Source organism: Urocitellus parryii, chromosome 5 (genome assembly GCF_045843805.1).
Source record: "Urocitellus parryii isolate mUroPar1 chromosome 5, mUroPar1.hap1, whole genome shotgun sequence".
NCBI classification, from domain to species: Eukaryota; Metazoa; Chordata; class Mammalia; order Rodentia; family Sciuridae; genus Urocitellus; species Urocitellus parryii.
Genome location: NC_135535.1, coordinates 116,879,307 through 116,898,616, shown reverse-complemented (window position 1 = coordinate 116,898,616; position 19,310 = coordinate 116,879,307). Strand labels below are relative to the sequence as shown.

The 19,310-nt window shown below is 37.8% G+C and overlaps 1 protein-coding gene across 5 annotated transcripts in view; it reads left to right on the top strand.

Annotated features, from left to right (window-relative positions):
- Positions 1-19,310, top strand: part of Erc1 (ELKS/RAB6-interacting/CAST family member 1) — a 522,872-nt gene that overhangs the window by 464,568 nt on the left and 38,994 nt on the right. For all 5 annotated transcript variants that reach the window (XM_077798217.1, XM_077798220.1, XM_077798218.1 and 2 more), the window contains one exon: positions 17,507-17,695. In XM_077798217.1, coding sequence (XP_077654343.1) covers positions 17,507-17,695 — 189 coding nt within the window. The remainder of the gene's footprint in view (positions 1-17,506; positions 17,696-19,310) is intronic.

Here is a 19,310-nt window from a genome sequence, read left to right as displayed (position 1 = left end):
TTCTATCCATATTTGTTTATTGATGTTACTAAACCTGATTTGTTATCCTCTTTGACTACTTTCCCCCCTTTACTGTCCTACCTCCCATTGTTGGTTTTCAATGTTATTTTCCATTTCCTCTTCCTGTAATGTTTTGCCAAGGATTTTTTGAAGAGATGGTTTTCTAGCTGCGAATTCTTTTAACTTTTGTTTATCATGGAAGGTTTTAATTTCATCTTCTATCCTGAAGCTTAATTTCGCCGGATACACGATTCTTGGTTGGAGCCCATTGTCTTTCAGTGTTTGAAATATGTTATTCCAGGATCTTCTAGCTTTCAGAGTCTGTGTTGAGAGATCAGCTGTTATCCTGATTGGTTTACCCCTAAATGTAATCTGCTTTCTTTCTCTTGCAGCTTTTAAAATTCTCTCCTTATTCTGTATGTTGGACATCTTCATTATAATGTGTCTAGGTGTGGATCTCTTATGATTTTGCACATTCGGCGTCCTGTAGGCTTCTAGGATTTGGGATTCTGTCTCATTCTTCAATTCTGGGAAGTTTTCTCGTATTATTTCACTGAATAGACTGTTTATTCTTTTGGAATTTAGATCTGTGCCTTCCTGTATCCCAATGACTCTGAAATTTGGTCTTTTGATATTGTCCCATAATTCTTGGATGTTCTGCTCATGGTTTCTTAGCAGACTTGCTGAGCTGTCTATGTTCTTTTCCAGTTGAAATACTTTGTCTTCATTGTCTGATGTTCTCTCTTCTAAGTGATCTACTCTGCTGGTAGTATTCTCAATTGAGTTTTTAAGTTGGTTTATTGTTTCCTGCATTTCTAGAATTTCTATTTGTTTGTTTTTCATTACCTCTATCTCCCTGTGAAATTGATCTTTTACTTCCTGGATTTGTTTGTCAATGTGATCTTTCATTGTCTGATTTTGCTGTCTCATGTCTTCCTTGAGACTCCAGATCATCTGAAGCATATATATCCTGAACTCTTTATCTGATATTCCATCTGTTGCAGCTATTACCTCTTCTAAAGTTGAGTTGACCTGCATTGCTTGTGGTCCTTTCTTTCCTTGTCTTTTCATACTGCTCGCGTTTCTTTCTGCTTGGTGCAACTGTTGTGTTTTTGAAATTTACCCCCTATTTATTTATGTTGCTCTTGTATAGTTGAAAAGTCTCCCTTGCAGGTGCGGGCGGCGGCTGTGCCCCTACTCCAATTGGGGTGACGTGTCTACCACGCTGGCGTCTCTCTGGGCCTGTTCCGGGAGTGGAAGGCGGCTCTGCTCTGTCCCTATTCCAATTGGGGTGTCGTGACTACCATGCTGGCAGGTCGCTGGGCCTGTTCCGGGCGTGGGCGGTGGGCTTGGCTGGCGGGATTCCACCTAATGGCAGTCCCTAACCTCCCTGCTTGCTAATTAATGGCTTCACTGAGGCGCCACGCCTTTTGTAGCCGCAGGGCAGGCCGCGTGAATCAGTTGGCCTGGATCTCCCGGGTCCTGCTGCAGGCTGTTGGGATCTGGATACAACATCTTTATTTTATTTTTATGTGGTGCTGAGGATCGAACCCAGTGCCCCGCAAGCCAGGGGAGCGCGCTACCACTTGAGCCATATCCCCAGCCCGAATTTTTCTCTTAATATTTATTTTGTTGTTGTCATTATTTTGCAATACTAAGCATACACTTTACTGCTGAGCTTTACCCACAGCCCCATTCAGTATTTTTTATGATAGCATTTATAATGTTTCACAGGTACATCCTGCATTTTTGTGTTTTTTGTTGAGTGATTTAAGGTGACATTGTCCTGTGACTCACTTGATTTATTTCTTAGACTGAAAATTAAAGAGTTTTTTAAGCATCTCTGGAACATATGCTCTCAGATACATGGGTTTGTATCTTAACAATTATGAGGATTTGACTAGTGAGAAAGAGCTGTCTCCTCCTGTTTATGATATTTATTATTTATAATTTGGACATTGTTCTTGGACAACCAAATATTCCTGCACTTTGTGCAAAATAAAATTCTTCACATCTTGTTTTACCACAGTTATCTGAAAATGTGGGACCCCTTGTAAAGCTCACAAGTACTTATTGAACAAAAATATCAGTGAGGATTGAGAATGTTGCTCCTGGTAGAGCATTTGTCTCCCATGTGCAACATCTAGAGTTTGATAATCTCTAATATCACCAAAATATTTTAAAATTCAGGGGGGGGGTTGTTTGTTTTATTTGTGGTGCTAGGGAATGGACCACCTTGAACATGTTAGCAAGCACTCTACCACTTAGTTACAGCCCCAGTCCTAAAATTTTTTAAAAAGTTAGAGTTTACCCTGAGGAAAAGTCACATGCATTTTATTTACATGTTTATATAGTAGTAATAGCTATTTTTAATGGTTTAGTTTTTCCCTGCACCTTAACAAGTTATCCTGTAATCTGACACCAGTCAATATTCAGTCAGCTGCGCCTTCTAGAACATTATATCATTAGGTTCATTAATTAGCCCCGTCAGTTAACATATGGTGGGACCCCTTTTTAATACCATCTTTGGAAGATAGGCCTAAAAACTATCATACCACATTTTTATTTTATAGTGATGCTTTGACTCCCATTTTGCCTGCCTATCTATAAAACAATAGCCTTGTTATAGTGGAATTTTGTGGTACTACTTTCATTAACTTGTCCTCGACTCCCCACTAATTTATTTTCTATACAGTCTGACTTTAGGATTACTATCTGTTTTAGGTTAAAGGAATATTTTCTTGGACACAAAACTGCATCATCAACCAAAACAAAAGAGCTGTTCTCCCTTGATGTGTCTTCCTTCTTCCTGATACTAGAATGACGAGGCTAAAGTTTCCAGCTGGGTCTGGCAGTCAGCATTTCTGGGGTAAATTAAATGAGCCCAGTTGATTGAGGTATAGCTGGACTGTATCACTGGCTTGCCATAATGCCAGCAGATCAAAGCCATGCACAAATAGAGGCTTAGTCTATAAAATATTCAAAACAGATGGCTTGTTCTTTTTGGTGAAAATTCAGATTTTTAAGGCAAAACACTTGTTAGCAAAACTTCATTTCACTTCATCAAAAGATAGTCAAACCAAACAGAACGTGTATGTGTGTGTGTGTGTGTGTGTGTGTGTATGCACACACTGAATATATATAACACTGTTCCTTCTTAAATTTTTACATGAGGAGGGATTTGGCAAGCACAGAAAGGTTTTAGGTTTTCTGGGTTCCTTTTCATGTGAATATGAAATAAGTTACTCAGATTTTGCTTTTGGCACCCTGGATGTCAAATGAAAACATCTTAAATTTGGTCATATTGTTGTTTTGTTAGTGTATCATTATTTTAAAATCTAGTATTCATATTGTTAAATCTTCCAGAAATTGATCCAGGATGTCCCTGACTTCATGTTTTCACAAACTGAAAAACACATTCTCCACACTCCCATATTATTTACATCTGGGTCCTCAAGTTCACATAGACTAATTCCATAAATGTGCTTTAGAGCTTTTATTTGGCTTTAAAACTGACTGAAATGAGAAAACAAAATTAATTCAAAAATATTTATTAGCTATCTTCTATATGACTCCACTGTACCACATACCTGGGGCGGGGGAATTTAAAGACCATGAAGCAAATGCCAAATAACAAATTTTCTTCAGCAGAGAAATTTGTCTAAGATGTAATGGGAAAAGCCATAGACTTTAAGACTCAAAGACTCACAGGGGAGATGTCACTTGAGCTGACTCTTGGAGCATTAGGGATTTGCCAGGCAGATAAAACTTTCGACAAGAACATAGAAACACAAACAGCATAACAAATTTGACTGTACTCCTGATGGTTCACTATAGATAACGCTTAAGATATATAATAATTATCCATTGCCACATAACATTACACCAAAACTTGGCAACATAAAACAATACTAAACATTTATTATCTCAGTGGTTTCTATAGATCAAGAATTCAGGAGCAGCTTGACTGGATCCATAGGGCTCTCCTGGGGTTGTAGTCAAGATGTCATTTCATACTGAATTTATCCAAAACTTTGACTGGGGAAGCATTCAATTCCAAGATGCTTATTAGTTTACTTGTAATTCATTCTGGGGTTTAGCAAGAACTTTCAGTTCCTCCCCATGTGAAATTCTCCATAGGGTTGCTAGAGTGTCTTTATGACACGGTGACCCAAAATGAGTGACCCAAGAGATCAGAGCAAGGAGAAAGCTACTCTGCCTCTTATGACAAGAGAATCAAAAGTTACTTCTACTATGCTCTATTCTTTAGAAGTGAGTCACTAAAACTGTCCCACATTTAATGGAGCAGAGGAGCTTATGTACCACTTTTTGAAGGGAGGGATGTGAAATAATCTGTAGGCTTATGTTTAAATCATCATAGGATGTCAGAGAGGAAGAAATAAGCTCTAAGTCTAGTGCATTCAGCAGCCAGTGGACTGCCTCCTCAGACTGTAGAGGAAGGACAGAAGGGGAAATGCTAGAAACAGGAAGAACAGTTACGAGCATCCTGCATTATCCTGAAGAGTGATGCTAAGGGCTGAGTGGGTGCAATGAAGGAAGCATGTGAGAAGTGGGAATATATTCATTATCAAGAAGATATGATTCTTCAAAGAATGTCCCGAATTGTTTTTTGTCTTTCATGATTTAGAGAGTAGCTGGGGTGGTACACACCTATAATCTCAGTAGCTTGGGAGGCAGAGGCAGGAGGATCATAAGCCTAGGACAATTTGGCAAGACTCTCTCAAAATAAAAAATTAAAACAGGGCTTGGGCATAGCTCAGGGTTAAACTGCCCCCAGTCGCAATGCCTAATACTGCAAAAAGAGGGGAAAGGGAGAGGAAGGAAATAGGGCAAACTAAAAACCCAGTTACAGTTCAGAAAGTTAGCTTGCACACAGTAACTATTTAGGTAAAAGCAATGAAACAAAGCCTGCGTATTCTGTAATTGGTCAAGGTGGGAATCATTGGGAATCATCAGGCAATGGTTCCCTAACAATGACAAAATTTTCCTGTCCATGAGATTTTATTAATTATATCTTTTTACAACTATTAATTTTCTTTCAATGCCTTTTGCCAAACCTAAACTTCCATTTAACCAATGTTTCAGGTTGTGTTAATATTATTGATATCAATAATATTCTTTTAAGAATTTCCTCTTTAAAATTACAGTTTCTTTTTTTTTAAGAGAGAGTGAGAGAGGAGAGAGAGAGAGAGAGAGAGAGAGAGAGAGAGAGAGAGAGAGAGAGAGAGAGAATTTTTAATATTTATTTTTTAGTTCTCGGCGGACACAACATCTTTGTTGGTATGTGGTGCTGAGGATCGAACCCGGGCCGCACACATGCCAGGCGAGCGCGCTACCGCTTGAGCCACATCCCCAGCCCAAAATTACAGTTTCTAATTGTTGTCTGGGATCGATCTATTGCAGCGATTGATCTGTTGCAGGGATTAGCAAAAAAAATTTTTAAAGGTCCAGATAGTAAATGTTTTATGCTTCACTAACATTTCACTCTCTGGCAATATATTCAGCTCCTTTATTATAGTATGAAAACAGCCATAGACAAGAGGTAAACAAATGAGCATGGCTATGATCTAATAACATTTTATATAAACACTGAAATTTTATTTTCATGTAATTTCTGTATATCACAAAATATAATTCTTTTTTCTTTCAGCCACTTCAAAATGTAAAAGCCCTTTCTAATTCATGGACTATACAGAAATAGGCTTTGGTCCATGGATTGTGATTTACCAACTCCTGGTCTCTTGTATTCTCTAATTCTTTGTGCTCAACACTTCACTACCTTACTTGGTGAGGCCACGCACAAACAGTGAGGTTAAAATGTCCTGAGGGTCAGCATAACAGGTAGAGTTATTGCATGTACTCAAGTCTTCATAAGCTTAGGCCTTTTTATACCCATTTTAAAGATGGTGAAACAGATGCAAGAAAAGAACAATGATTATTAAAGAAGCTTTCTCTATGACAGGCATTTGGTTATGACAACTCTTTAAGGTACACGTTACCAGAGCATCTTGTTCTAGGTCTCCTAGCTAGATTTTAATAGACCCTAGAATTAAGCCAGACAGTCTGTCTCCAGAGCCTGTGCTTTTAACCACTGCACTATGTTCCTCAAGAGTTCTGTACTGCTTCACAGAGTGCTTAAGATTTCATAGCATACAACATAAGGGATACAAATCTTTCTCTGGTTAAGGGCAGCCTCTGGGTTAAAAAGAAAAAAAATTAACCACAGTCTCTGAAACTGGATACCCAGTGATTAACATGATGTCACCAGTCAAGGGTTTGCATGTTTCTGGCTGGTGTTTGAATGGGTCATGTTTCTGGCCATATTCACAGCATCCACACAGCCTTCCTGGCTCTAAAGAATGGAGACTACATTAAATGTATTAAATATAGGGCTATAAGATACTGAAACACCAACAGCAGCTATTTCCAGAGGAATATTCAAATAGAAGTAGTTCTTTGTCAAGATCATAAGACACAAAGCATCACCTAAGTTAATTTAACTCCAGGCTAAAACAGAATTTTATGAAAGAAGTGATTGACATGAGAGCAGGAAAGGACAAGGAGCCAGACAATCAGCTGTGCCTTCTTGGACGGTGCATGTTGTCATTATTCCAAGAGATGCCAGGATGCAAGAGTTCCAGCTCAGGAGAGCCTAATGCTAGCAAATCAGGCCACATTCCTGTGTGTGTACACACACATATGTTTTAAATAACACATAAATCTGATGCTTTGTTCTAGTGTACAGAAGTATATGATCATTGAGACAGAACATGTTATGAAAATCAGGAGATGCTGGAAACTTCAGATACATCAAATGTACAGCACCAAACTCAGAAGGTATCAACCTCAAAATGGCTTTACAATATTCTTTGATATGCTGCATATCTAGGATATGAGGTGTAGATGGTTCATTAGATAGACAAATGACAAGTTTATGAGACCCAGTGGCATGATCTCTTACTACTTAAATGAGCAAGAGGGCAGAGGCTTTGCTTCTGGTGGATAACCTTAAAAAAAGGGTTATTTCCTGTCAATGGTAGCAAGATTATAGCTGCTGAAGCCTAGGAGGCAAATGAATGAAGAGTCCCTCAGAATTATGTTACATATATTTGGGCAGATTGCTTAGAGCAGGCAGACAACAAGTCCTCCAGTTAGTCTTTGGTGCAAAAGTATACTTCTTGGGAGGAAAATCAAGAAAAAGCTGCTACTGTAGCAAGAGAGCTTAACATGGTGGGAAAAAGTTGTTCCTGCATTCTCTAGTCCCTTTTCTTTGACCTCTAGAGTTGATGTTTAGTTTATTCTTTCATTCTATTTCCTATTTTGTAAACACTCATAATATGTTAGGTACTCTGTACAAAAACTTGGTCTCTGCCCTTTAAGATTTTATACAAACTTAAGATGTTTCTGTTTCTTTTTCTTTTTTAGTATCAAGTCACTTTACTCCTAAACTAGGAACCTAGTTTTCTCTTTGTTACTCTGTTTGATCATAGCTGCACACACTTCAGTCTGGGTACATCCCCATTTCTGGTTCTTTGAACTCTTCCACATAGCCTGCCTATTCCCCATTTTTTCATTTGCTGTTATGCTGCCCTTTCCCTCTGAGGATCTGTGAACTCTGTCATTTGGTGGAGTTTTATTCTTTTGGCCCATTCTGTCTCACATATTTCAATAAACCATACCACTCTTGCCATTGCACTTCAGAACTGATCTTCAGTCAACACTTAGTGAGCCGTATTTGGGGTAGAGAGAATCAGGGCAAATGGGCTCTTCTTCCAAAAGGGGGACCATGTATAACAGAACAAGGGTACCCTTGGCTGAAAATAATAAGGATGATCATATTCCAGGTTATTTAATCTTGAATTACCTGGCTGTTCACTTTAAAATACATAACATCAGCCAAAATTTGTAGGATTTCTGGTGTTTAGTCTTCTGAGCTTCTTTTGAGATATGCTCAAATAATACATTTTTTAAGTATCAAAGACTAGTAACTTGAAATGGTAATGGCCATCAGTATTTGTGTTATGCTAAACAATTTAAACATTTTAAGAGAGAGATCAATTGAGTGACTGCATGAAAGATTCATTCTCAAATAAAGTAAGTTGATAGAGAAGAGTCTTTCTAATTCTTGTTTTTCCCAAATCTTTTTTTCCATCCCAAGGCTGGATTACTCCCAAGGTAAAAGGGGTGATGTCTGGAAATCGTTAATCCATGGGATTTGTTCACGGCATATAAAATTTTCAGAAAGTATTTGCTCTTTAAATATGATTTCCTGATTGACTGCAGCAGACGTAAATCCAGAAAGGACAACTCTTGTCAGGGCAGCCAAGATCCCTCTTAGCTTCTCAGATGTATGGGATTTTTTTGGAGGGGGGGTGCGGAGGGGGGATCTATCATGGTGTAGAAATAAAGATTCCTCTGTGAGCAGGTCAGAAGGAGAGAGATGAATTATCAGGGGAAAGTTAGAGAATAAATAGTACGTTGAAACAAAGCAAAACTGCTGGATTGGAAGTGGGAGGGGTGTACCCGTGGCTTTCCTGGAATTAGCTTCTGTCTCACTTCATTTCAGTTAATGGTAATGAGAGGAAGAAGTTAGGGAGACACCTTTTGTGCCTCCTGTCCTGGGACTGATTTCAGTCCTCGAAGTGCTGTCTCATAATATTAATAACATCTCCTCATCCTCTCAGATATGCAGAGTTCTTGTGGCACTGAAACCCAACATACTGGCTGGGGTCCATTTTGCTCAGATCTTTTTTCTCATCTTGTCTCATACCCTCTTGCCAATTCAAGCATAAACATAGGCATCTTAAACACCAAACCACAAACAAACATTTCTGACACATCACAGTTCATTTCCTGGCTTTGTTCAACTTTAGTATTAACTGATGAAATTCTTATATGTAATTTGTCTTGCTCCAAAAAGAAAAATCCTTATTTCTGATATTTATATACAACTACAGATATATTTATATCATCCCCTGGATTCCAGGTGGTAACTAAACTCTCTTCCCCTTCCACAATACCCTCTTTGGCTAAGTTCTTGTTAAGCACTGTTAAATGAGGAGCCTTGTCTGCCAAAGGCTTCAGACACAGAGTGATATCCACAATGGCCACAGCCTACAAGCATTCAGCAGTAAACTTCTAAATATCTGCATAGTCTATTTTTTATTTGATGCTAGCATTGAAATAATAACATGACTAATGGCAAACTGTGTCTACTCTTCCAACTCCTGTGTGTACACATGCATGCACATATTCACACTCTTAACCTTACCATGAAATAAGTGATATTCATAGAAATGAGTGTCCTCCAGAGACTTACCTCTGTTTGGGAGGCTTTCTACAAATAAACTATCAAATCTCATAGTTTATAGATAATCATACTTGGCTGTTCTTTGTAGTCTTATAGACTATGAGAAGGAACCAATGGATGTATTCTTCATAATCTAGATTCACATCCTGTTACATTGCATACTTGTTTACTGAGATACTGACAAGGTAGGGAGATTCCTTTTGTTTACTCTGAGCAACTTCAGTTGCATATTCCCTCCACTCCAAATGCATTTGTACATTAGAGAAGGAAGAAAATGAAATGTTGTGATAAGGTTGTTAGTGTGCTTTTCTCAGCAGGCAACAAGCATGTTGCAGTGTCTCAGATCCATCTGTCTAGCACCCATGTATAATAACACCAAGGAAGTGCTGTTGTGCTCAACTGCAGCAAACAATTATAATGGGTGCATTGAGTACAAGACCTCAAAGGGTCAAAATGGAGCACAAGTTACCAGTCTAGGCACTTGAATGTATGCACAGGCATGAAGGAGCTAAAAACCACTTACAGTGCCTGTGGCTAACTGCCTACCTCATTTTTCCTTTTAAGCCCAGAATCAGTCTTCACTTGGCTTGCCTGATTTAAAAAAAAAAAAAAAAAGTGAGGCTCTTTTTCTCATTTGCCTTATTTTTTTCCCCATGCTTAGATTTTTTCCCCTCATTTTTCACTCATCAGCATACAGCCCTGGAACTTTACAGCAGGGACAACTTTATAAAACATATATACATGCTAATATTTTAACTCCTCCATCCATTTTTCACTAAAACACAATAAGTGATTTATGGTGGAGAGAAAGCTGCAAGCCAAGAACTGAACTGAAGATGTTTCCTCATCTTTATCAACTTTTAATAGCAAGGAAGAAGAATTTGGAACACATTTCTACTCCTGCTATTTCTGAATACAGCAGAATGGAGGGTTTTCTAGATTTTTTTTTCTTACTCATTTCTCATCTGGCCATCCCTTCAGAGCACATACTGTGTGTGCCCTTGCTTGGTTAGCTTATAGGAGCTACTGTGCCTCATGGGGCATTCTCTCCACTTAATGTCCCATTTATCTGGCCATCTTCATCTGTACATGTGTTAGCCTACCTGTTGGTGAATGATTTTATTTTCATTTGTTACAAGTTTCAATATATTAAAGCAAGTATTTCAGATTACCTACAGCCTTAACATCCTCTACAAATCTGAGTAGATGATATAATGTGCTCAGCAAATTTCCTTCCCCCACTACTAAGCTTGCCCCCCAGCATTCTGCTCTAAGCACATCCTTAGATTTAATGTGGGTAACATTTACTATAATGTATAAGGTTGGGTGTATTTAACTAGAGTGAAATTAACAGCTCTAGGGTGTAGAATGCAAGATTCATTTTTTAATTGATTTTTTAAAAAATAAATGACAGCCGAATGCATTACAATTCTTTTTTGATTTTTTTAAAAAAAAATAAATGACAGCAGAATGCATTACAATTCTTATTACACATATACAGCACAATTTTTCATATTTCTGATTGTATATAAAGTATGTTAACACCAATTCTTGTCTTCTTACATGTACTATGGATAAGATTCATTTTTTTCTAAACCCTGCTTCCTATCTCCTTAAAATTTTGGGGACAGAATTTTTTCTCTATATATCTGGGTCAAGAAATAGAGAAAGTCTTATTTTGTTTCATTTTGTTTTTTGCTGGAGTGGTAATGCATCCTTAAAGGAAAATTGGCAACACCTTTCTGAGCTGTAAAACTAAGAGTAAATGGTCACTTGTTATGAGTCCTACATTTCTTCATTTTTCAGAATCTGTAATCTTTTGCAGTTTTCATAGTGCACTTTAAAAAACCATAAAAACTTTAAAAATCTGAAATCTTTGAAGAGACTTTTTACTTTTAGAACCATATATTTTTCTGCAGGTAGTAAGATTTCTGTTGAATATTTATTCATCTTAGTGATCCAAGTGACCCTTGGGCTTAAATTCCTAATGGTAACTGAGTTCCTCTTGTTGCCTGTGTGAACAGACAAAAGGAAACAAAATTATCTCTGATCCCAAAACTTCATTCTTCATTAATTAACCAGGTAGTAGTAGTAATAGTCCTCTATAAGGAATATAAGGAAAGGGTCCTGCTTATATAGAACTAATGATCTAAGTACTTAGTAAATGTTTATAGTATAGGTAACTAATATTCTGGGGGAGTGTTGGTTTTGTCATAAACTTTTATTTTTGCTTTGGAAGATAAATGTAAAATGATCACACTCTATAAAATTTATTTGTGGGAGCCAACCAGATACACGTGAAAAATAGATACGAAGTAGAGGTTAAGATTTGGAGCTCTGGAGTTTCCTGTCTGTAACTTCAACTAGGCTAGGCTAGCTTTTAATTTTTCCTGAAATGTTAGAAATGTATTGACTTACCCCTAATAAAAGGTCAACTATGGTATCCCTCCAGCAAAATACAAACTCAATCTAAAGCTACTTAAACTTTCTACATTCTCAATTTTAACAATAAGGTTTTGCCGCATTGCTCGAAACTAAAACACTCAGGGGTCACTCATGGGGAACTGGGCTGCACGAAATAACCACACAAGAGACAGAAATACCTTTTTCTTTGGGGGTACTGTGACGGCTCCTCTGACTCTAAGGGTCCTTAGAAAGAGAGAGATTGAGCACCATGCTGACCCCTTTTATTGAAGAGAAGCCATTCAAATGAGGCAAGGGGTCAGGTTTCAGGGGGTTGAGGCTAGTTTCATGAAGTCTGCTGTCAGCAGGTTGACTGACATCTAGGAAGGCCCTACCCAAGGGCAGAGTAAGAGAAGGGGACACACAAAGGGCGTTTCCATGGAACATTCTGTCCCAAACAGGACAAAAGAGTAATATCACAAAGGAACAGGTGAGCGTAGCTCGATCCCTAGGGACGTAGGAAGGCACACCCGTGCATGAAGACACATTTAGTTGCATTATTTCCCCTCAAGATCGGGGCTACCATCTATGGCTACTTGAAAGAAGCCAGATCATCAGGGATGACTGACAGTGCCTCAAACCAATCAGGAGGGGAAAAACGCTGGTCACATGACATGGCAGCCTCCCACAAGGTTTGTTTTTTGATAGGTATTATATAGTTGTATTTTATAAAGACATCTTAGATGCAGGGGTCTTACCACTAATAAAAATTTGACTGCTATTTTAGGTGTGGACATGCTAGCCATGTTTTGTCCATGAGTTTCTTGCAGAAGAAGTAAAAAGTAAGGGTTATTCTGAATTTTTTTCTTATTTAGTAGGATTCAAAATGAACACCAATAACATTTAAATAATCCATTAATTATAAAGAAAAGCTAATTGTCAAAGAGGATGGGTCTCAGAGGCCATTAAGAATAAAAACTTGTTGAATTTCTTAAGCATATTTATGAAGCCTGAATCACACTAAACCTCAAATCAAGGCAAAGGGATTTATTTAGCAATTTGAGTATTCCTGGAAGTAAATTAAACTTCAAGTTAAGCCAGACATGGAGGCAAATGCATGTAATCCCAGCAACTCAGGAGATTGAAGCAAGAGGATTCCAAGTTCAAGGCCAGCTTCAGCAACTTAGTCAGGCCTTAAAGCAACTTAGCAAGATCCTGTCTCAAAATAATGAATGAGGGCTGGGGTTGTAGTTCAGTGGTTTAGTGCTTGCCTTGCACATATGAGGCACTGGGTTTGATCCTCAGCACCACATAAAAATAAATTAATTAAATAAAGGTTTTGTGTCCATCTACAACTAAAAATATTTTTTAATTTAAAAAATATAATGAATGAATCGATGGACTGGAGATACAAACTCAGTGGTAAAGCACTCCTGGGTTCAATCCCCATTACCAAAAAAAAAAAAAATTCAAGTTAAAACAAAAATAAGCATTCACACAATTTAAATATTTATATACATCCAACAACAAAATAATGTTATTTTGTAGAGTAGGACTACATGTTATTTTTAATAGTCTCATCAATTAAAGCTGGCATGACACAAAGGCATTCACTGAATGTCTAACTGAATTATTTTTGTTTTATTAATTGTGATTTGATATGCCAGTATATCTGATCAGTATAAGGAAAATATTTATAGGGTTTTACTGTATTTTTTTAAAGAATGCTAAACATGTAGCTCCAAACCTTTGCAAAGAGGCTTAACACACTGTCCTTCCTTTTCCTGATTCTGAAGTATGTTATTGAACAAGAATATAAATATAATAATGGGGGGAATAAAGACTTTGAGGCAGTATAAATGAATTTTGTCCTTTTTTTGGGGGGGGGAGTTTAACTCTCTACTGGAGCCTCTGGAAAAGAATGACATTAAAACAATAACATTTCTGGAAAGTTAGTAATTTTCAGGTCTTTCTTAATTCACTCTACATTGAGAGATAACAGTGGAATGACAATCCAACAAGGAATTAAAACTACTTAATTAATATATAGGCAGTTGGACCTGCCTCTGAAGACTTCAGCAGGTAAATAAAATAAAGAGCAATACATTTTGTAGCCAATTCAGGATTGTGAGCTAGCTACAGAAAAATCATAAAAGTAATTTGCCAGGAATTCAGTGAGTAATCAATACATGTTAGCTTTAAAAAGTGGTATCTTTCGAACAATAAAATGCCAGTTCCTTGAGGGCAATAATATCAATATCCCAAATAATGTTCAGTACCTCTTCATTCAGTCTTTATGATGAGTCTTTATGATGAGTATATTCCATACCTCTCAAAATGACTTCCTTGAATGTGTTGCAACCAACTAACCTATACTTAGAGTAAATATCTGACAGAAAGAGGAGAGTGGGAAGAGAATAGCAGACCATCTTGTTGGCTGATGGAGCTGGCCTTTCATTCTCTACATTGTATGCAGTATGGAAAATCAGCTGGTCTGAGAAAGTATGTTCAGATCTCATAGATAAATAGATTGCAGAATTGAAATACTGTAGGCTCTGGTTACTCTCTATCAAACAATACAGGAACAACTCATCTGTCTTCCCAGAGCCCATTAGTCATCTAACCTTACTCAAGTGAGAACGAGGTTAAAGTAAACACCTTCAAGACCACTATCCCTGTGTCTCCATATGCCATCAGATACTGACCTATGAAACCTATTTGAGAATCTAATACAAACAGATCCTTGTAAGAGCAAACAAAGCACATAATACTTGAACCAAAAATGTCTCCTTTCTATCATTTATTTTCTTAACAATTTGCAATTTGAAGTATAGCATTGGGAATACTGACATTTTGGCATATTTGGTATAACCAAAGGTTATCTTGACAAATTTATTTTTAACTTATTTTTTCCTGGTGCAAATACACAGAGACACACACATACACACACACACACACACACACACACACACACACACAGTAGTTTGGCATAACTATAGAAGCAAATTGGCCTGACCACATTCCTGATAATTTTTGGTAGAACTCCTTTGGCAATGCACTGAAGCTGTATGTGGACAAAAACTGTTAATTTACAGATCCCACCAGGCATCCTCTTTTCTATTTGGCAAGTACCCTTCTTCCCTCTTGAGATTAGGCAGTGTCATTCTACCTTGTGGGAGTCCGCAGTTTTGTTTCTAAGTGGACTGCTCAAATTAGATAGGGGAAAAAGGAGAGATAAGAGTTTTCCACATGACTGACATGGTCAATATGTTCTAGAGAGGCCAAAGTCATTGTTTTAATGGATAGATTTGGGGACTGTGCTAGTTGAGTTTCATAAACTTTTAAGTAGTAAGCTCTCTAATTTTTGCTTTTGTATTTAAAATATGTGCCTTTGACAGCAAGAAAGCACAAACATTTTGACTATTGTATAGAATGAATTTTTTATCCTGTAAAAGAAAAGTTCAATTTGTTACTTTTTAAGTTTTTAAATTATATTTGAAATTTTCACTATGCAAAAATACTGCCTTATTTTTTTACTTAACCAGTACATCAGCATCAAATGCATTTAAATCAGTTTAAAATCCCTTTTTTGATTAAGAATAAGGATCTAAAGTCATGTACAACCAAAATAATGAGAAGTTATACTCCATTTGTGTATGATGTGTCAAAATGCATTTTACTGTCATGTATAACTGATCAGAGCAAATTTAAAAAAAAAAAAAAGAAGAAGAAGAAGGACCTAAACAACCAATATCTCCACACATGGTAGTAGTAGTGAGCTATTGTCCTACATTTCATTAGGAACATGACCTTTCCATTATGACCATTTATTGTATTGTCCCCATCCTACGTGGCTGTACTTTCTTATTACAGTTTTCCAATCCAAAATGGTCATGACCTAAGATAGCAGCTCTTTCAGCCTTGCAGGCCAGATGTAGCATTTTTGTGTTGGCAGCTACATACACAGAATGAAAAAAAAATTGCACAAACCCAATGAAGAATCTCAAAAGTGATTTTTTGTCAGTGTGTCTCTGAAGATGGAGAAGCCCAAGCTGAAAAAAGAAAGAAAGAAAATGAGATAGGAATGTATTACTTGCAGTTCTAGGAGTTGTGGTATCAAAACCATGACTTTTGTCACGGACGTACCAAGTATACATACATAAAGTTTTAAAACTTTCTACAGTGAATGTGTATTAGAGTTCAGAAGTAAAATACAATTCTTTTTGAGAATTTGGTGGTGATTGTGAATAACTGTTTAAATTCAAACCTTCTGCCTAATTGAGACACTCTCTTTTGTGACTGCTGTGTTGATATGCCTATCATAGCTAGGAAATTCCGGAGCAGACCTGGTACCATGCGCCTGCTGATTAGGGGGTCTCTTAGAAAGCCTAAGAGCCTTCTACAGCAGTACTTTAGTGTTTAGCTGTGATCCTTATAGAAGAGAGAGAGAGAGAGAGAGAGAGAGAGAGAGAGAGAGAGTGTGTGTGTGTGTGTGTATAAATGTAAAAATTACAATAATGCTGAATTGATTTATTTTCCTCTGGTTTGCCTAGCCATGCCCCAATTTCTGTATCATACTCTATAGGCCTAAACTCTGAACTCTGATCTCACTAAGTAAGTAAAAGATTGTTTTCTATAGGGTCCACTGAGAAATCAGTGTCACTATGGAAAGTAATACCAGGCATTGTTTCTGTTGACCTGAAGATTATTGAGCTCCTCATTCATGAGGTGGGTCAGAGGTATTCTGTTGAAAAAATGCCAGCCTTGATGACATACAACAGGTGCAGAGCTCTGCCCTGGAAGCCCTGGGAACACTCTGAGAATGGCCGGCATTTTGGCAATGCTTGCAGCTCCCACAGCTGCTGTGCATCAAGTGCACAGCACTTCAGCGTGCTGTGATGCAGGACTGGGCTCAACTCTTCCTTAACACCCCAAGCTGTGACTGACTATCAAATATCTGGCCAGAGTATTGCCACAGGGTTGTCAAGTGAAATTCTGGGGCAGAAGTCAGCAGTTAGTGTGCCCTCGATAGTTATTCAGCCAGGGTAAAGGGAGTAGAAAAGAAATTTAGAGTAGGTCTGTTATTTAAGAAAAGTACAGAACCAGTGTTACAACTGAGAATTTTAGAGTCCTTGGCTATGAGTCAGGTGTATGGTATTATATAAGGATTTATCAGTCACTGTTTAAAAAGAATATTGGATAGCCTCTGTGAAATGAATGAGGGGAGCTAAGCCAGGATGAGGCAGATTTAGTAATAAGTTCTCTCATCACATCTCTTGGCCAAGAAAAACATGCACTTTCTCCAGAGACAGAATTTTTCTTCCATTCCAGGAGGTGGAGGAACAAATGAAGTGTATGTAGTCCAGGCTTTCAGATGAGCAATTTTCACTAGCAAATTTTTGAAACCTACTACCTCCAAAGAAGTGAAAAGAAAAATTGTGAGCTAACTAGAGACTTTCCGCATTGGGAATAGCATCTCTGTAAAATACAAGCTGGTCTTGTGTTCCGTTCCCCCACCCCCAAATACAGAAATCTTGGTCTGGTGTTAATATACTAGGCCAGCATGCTCTGTCTCCCAGAGTGGTGGTGGATTTGACTATGTAAATGTGCAGCAGTATGTGGAACTGTTTCTCTTTATAATCCTGAAGATTGTAATAGTAATTAGAAGAGCTTTTAGTCTTGGGTCATTTTATTTGACTTGAGAGACATAAAGAATATTTAAACCTCTCTTTTCAGATTGATCTTGACTTTCCTCATTTTTTTCCATCTCAGATTATTCAACCCCTGTTAGAACTTGACCAAAATAGAAGCAAGTTAAAGTTGTATATTGGACACCTGACAGCCCTCTGCCATGACCGAGACCCCCTAATCCTTCGTGGACTCACTCCACCAGCTTCCTATAACTTGGACGATGACCAGGCAGCTTGGGAAAATGAGCTGCAGAAGATGACCCAGGAACAGGTAAGTCTCTCAATTGAGCTTTGACAAGAACCTAGGAAAGTTCAACTGATATTTGGGTTGATACAATGAGCGGTACCTTGGGGGAGAAGGTTCCATATATCATTTTTAATTGATTTGTACTTTTAATTTTTTCCCTTTTTCTTTGTTTGCTTACTTTTTAAAGTTTGTGTGTGCTGGGGATGGAACTCAGGGCCTCATATATGCTAGGCAAACACTGTACCACTGAGCTGCATCTCCAGTCCTAAATTTATTTTTCAAATTAACAAAAAAAGGTATTTATCATGGACAACATACTGTTTTGTTATGTGCACATTTCGGAATGTCTAATAAATCAAGCTACACATTTCTCACATGCTTTCTTTATTTTATATATATATCTGTGTGTGATGAGAATTACTTAAAATCAACTCCTTAGTGATTTTCAAGAGTTTAAACATTGTTATAAACAATAGGCAGCTTGTTGTATAATAGATCTCTTGAATTATTCCTACTTTCTAACTTAAATTTTGAACCCTCTTGTTGACATCTCCCCAACCTCCTCCCTCTCCCCCATCCCTGGTAACCACCATTCTTCTGTTTCATTCAAGATTGTTAAACATGAATAGTCTTCAACATATATTTGGCATTATCATTTCAAGGAAGTGCCATTTGATTCTTCCCCCAGAGTTACTTGCTTATGTATCACAAAGGACTGATGTAGAAAGGAGGGTTATGGACAGTCTGTTAACCTGCCCTAGGTTATTGCTTAGAAGGGATGGCCACTAAAAAAAGGTCTGAGGTTAGAATAATTGGATAAGGGACTTTTGAAAAGTAGCCTGGGGAACTGTGTTCTACAATTTACCATTAAGTGGAAGAACCATTAGATGTATTAGTTGAGGTCAACCCATGTCTTAGTCCATTCAGGCTGTTATAACGAAGTACTAGGTGGCTTATAAACAACAGGGATCTATTTATCACATTCTAGAAGCTAGAAATCCTATAATGAGCAGTAGAAATTAAGGTAAATCATACTTATATCCTGAAAAAAACATTCCTTCTTCTGTTAGGCCATAAGCATTGAGGACTGAGTCAAATCAATCACTAATTGAGCTAGGTTTGGGTTTGCTTTTGCTACAGTTAAACATCATTGTACCACTGCCTTGTGTTTTTTTAATTAGATTTACTTTTTAACTGATACATAAAAATTATACATATCAATGGGGTATCACGTATATATTAATGGGGTACATGTGGCCTGCACCACAGAGGGCTTTCCATCCTCCAGGCTGCAGACTGCCCTCATTTCCTAATGTATCAGAGTGAAAGCATTAATGCTGTCTTCATCCTTCCACCTCAGTCTTAGCATGCCTGCCTCACCCCCACTGACAGATACCAGCTCCTACTAGCAGTGCAGGATCTAGACTATAGGGTGATTTCCTACTGCTTCCCCAGTAGAAGTAGAATTCTGCTTTGAATCAGTCCATATTTAGGGACTTACTGGACTTCCTCTCTCTTTCCTAGTGACAATTTGCTTTTGCTATGTGTCAGTGTAAGAGGTGGGAAGGATTTTCTACTCCTCCTCTGGTGGCAGTCAATCTGCCTAAGAACAGGGGTAGTGAAGGTTTCCTTTCCTTCT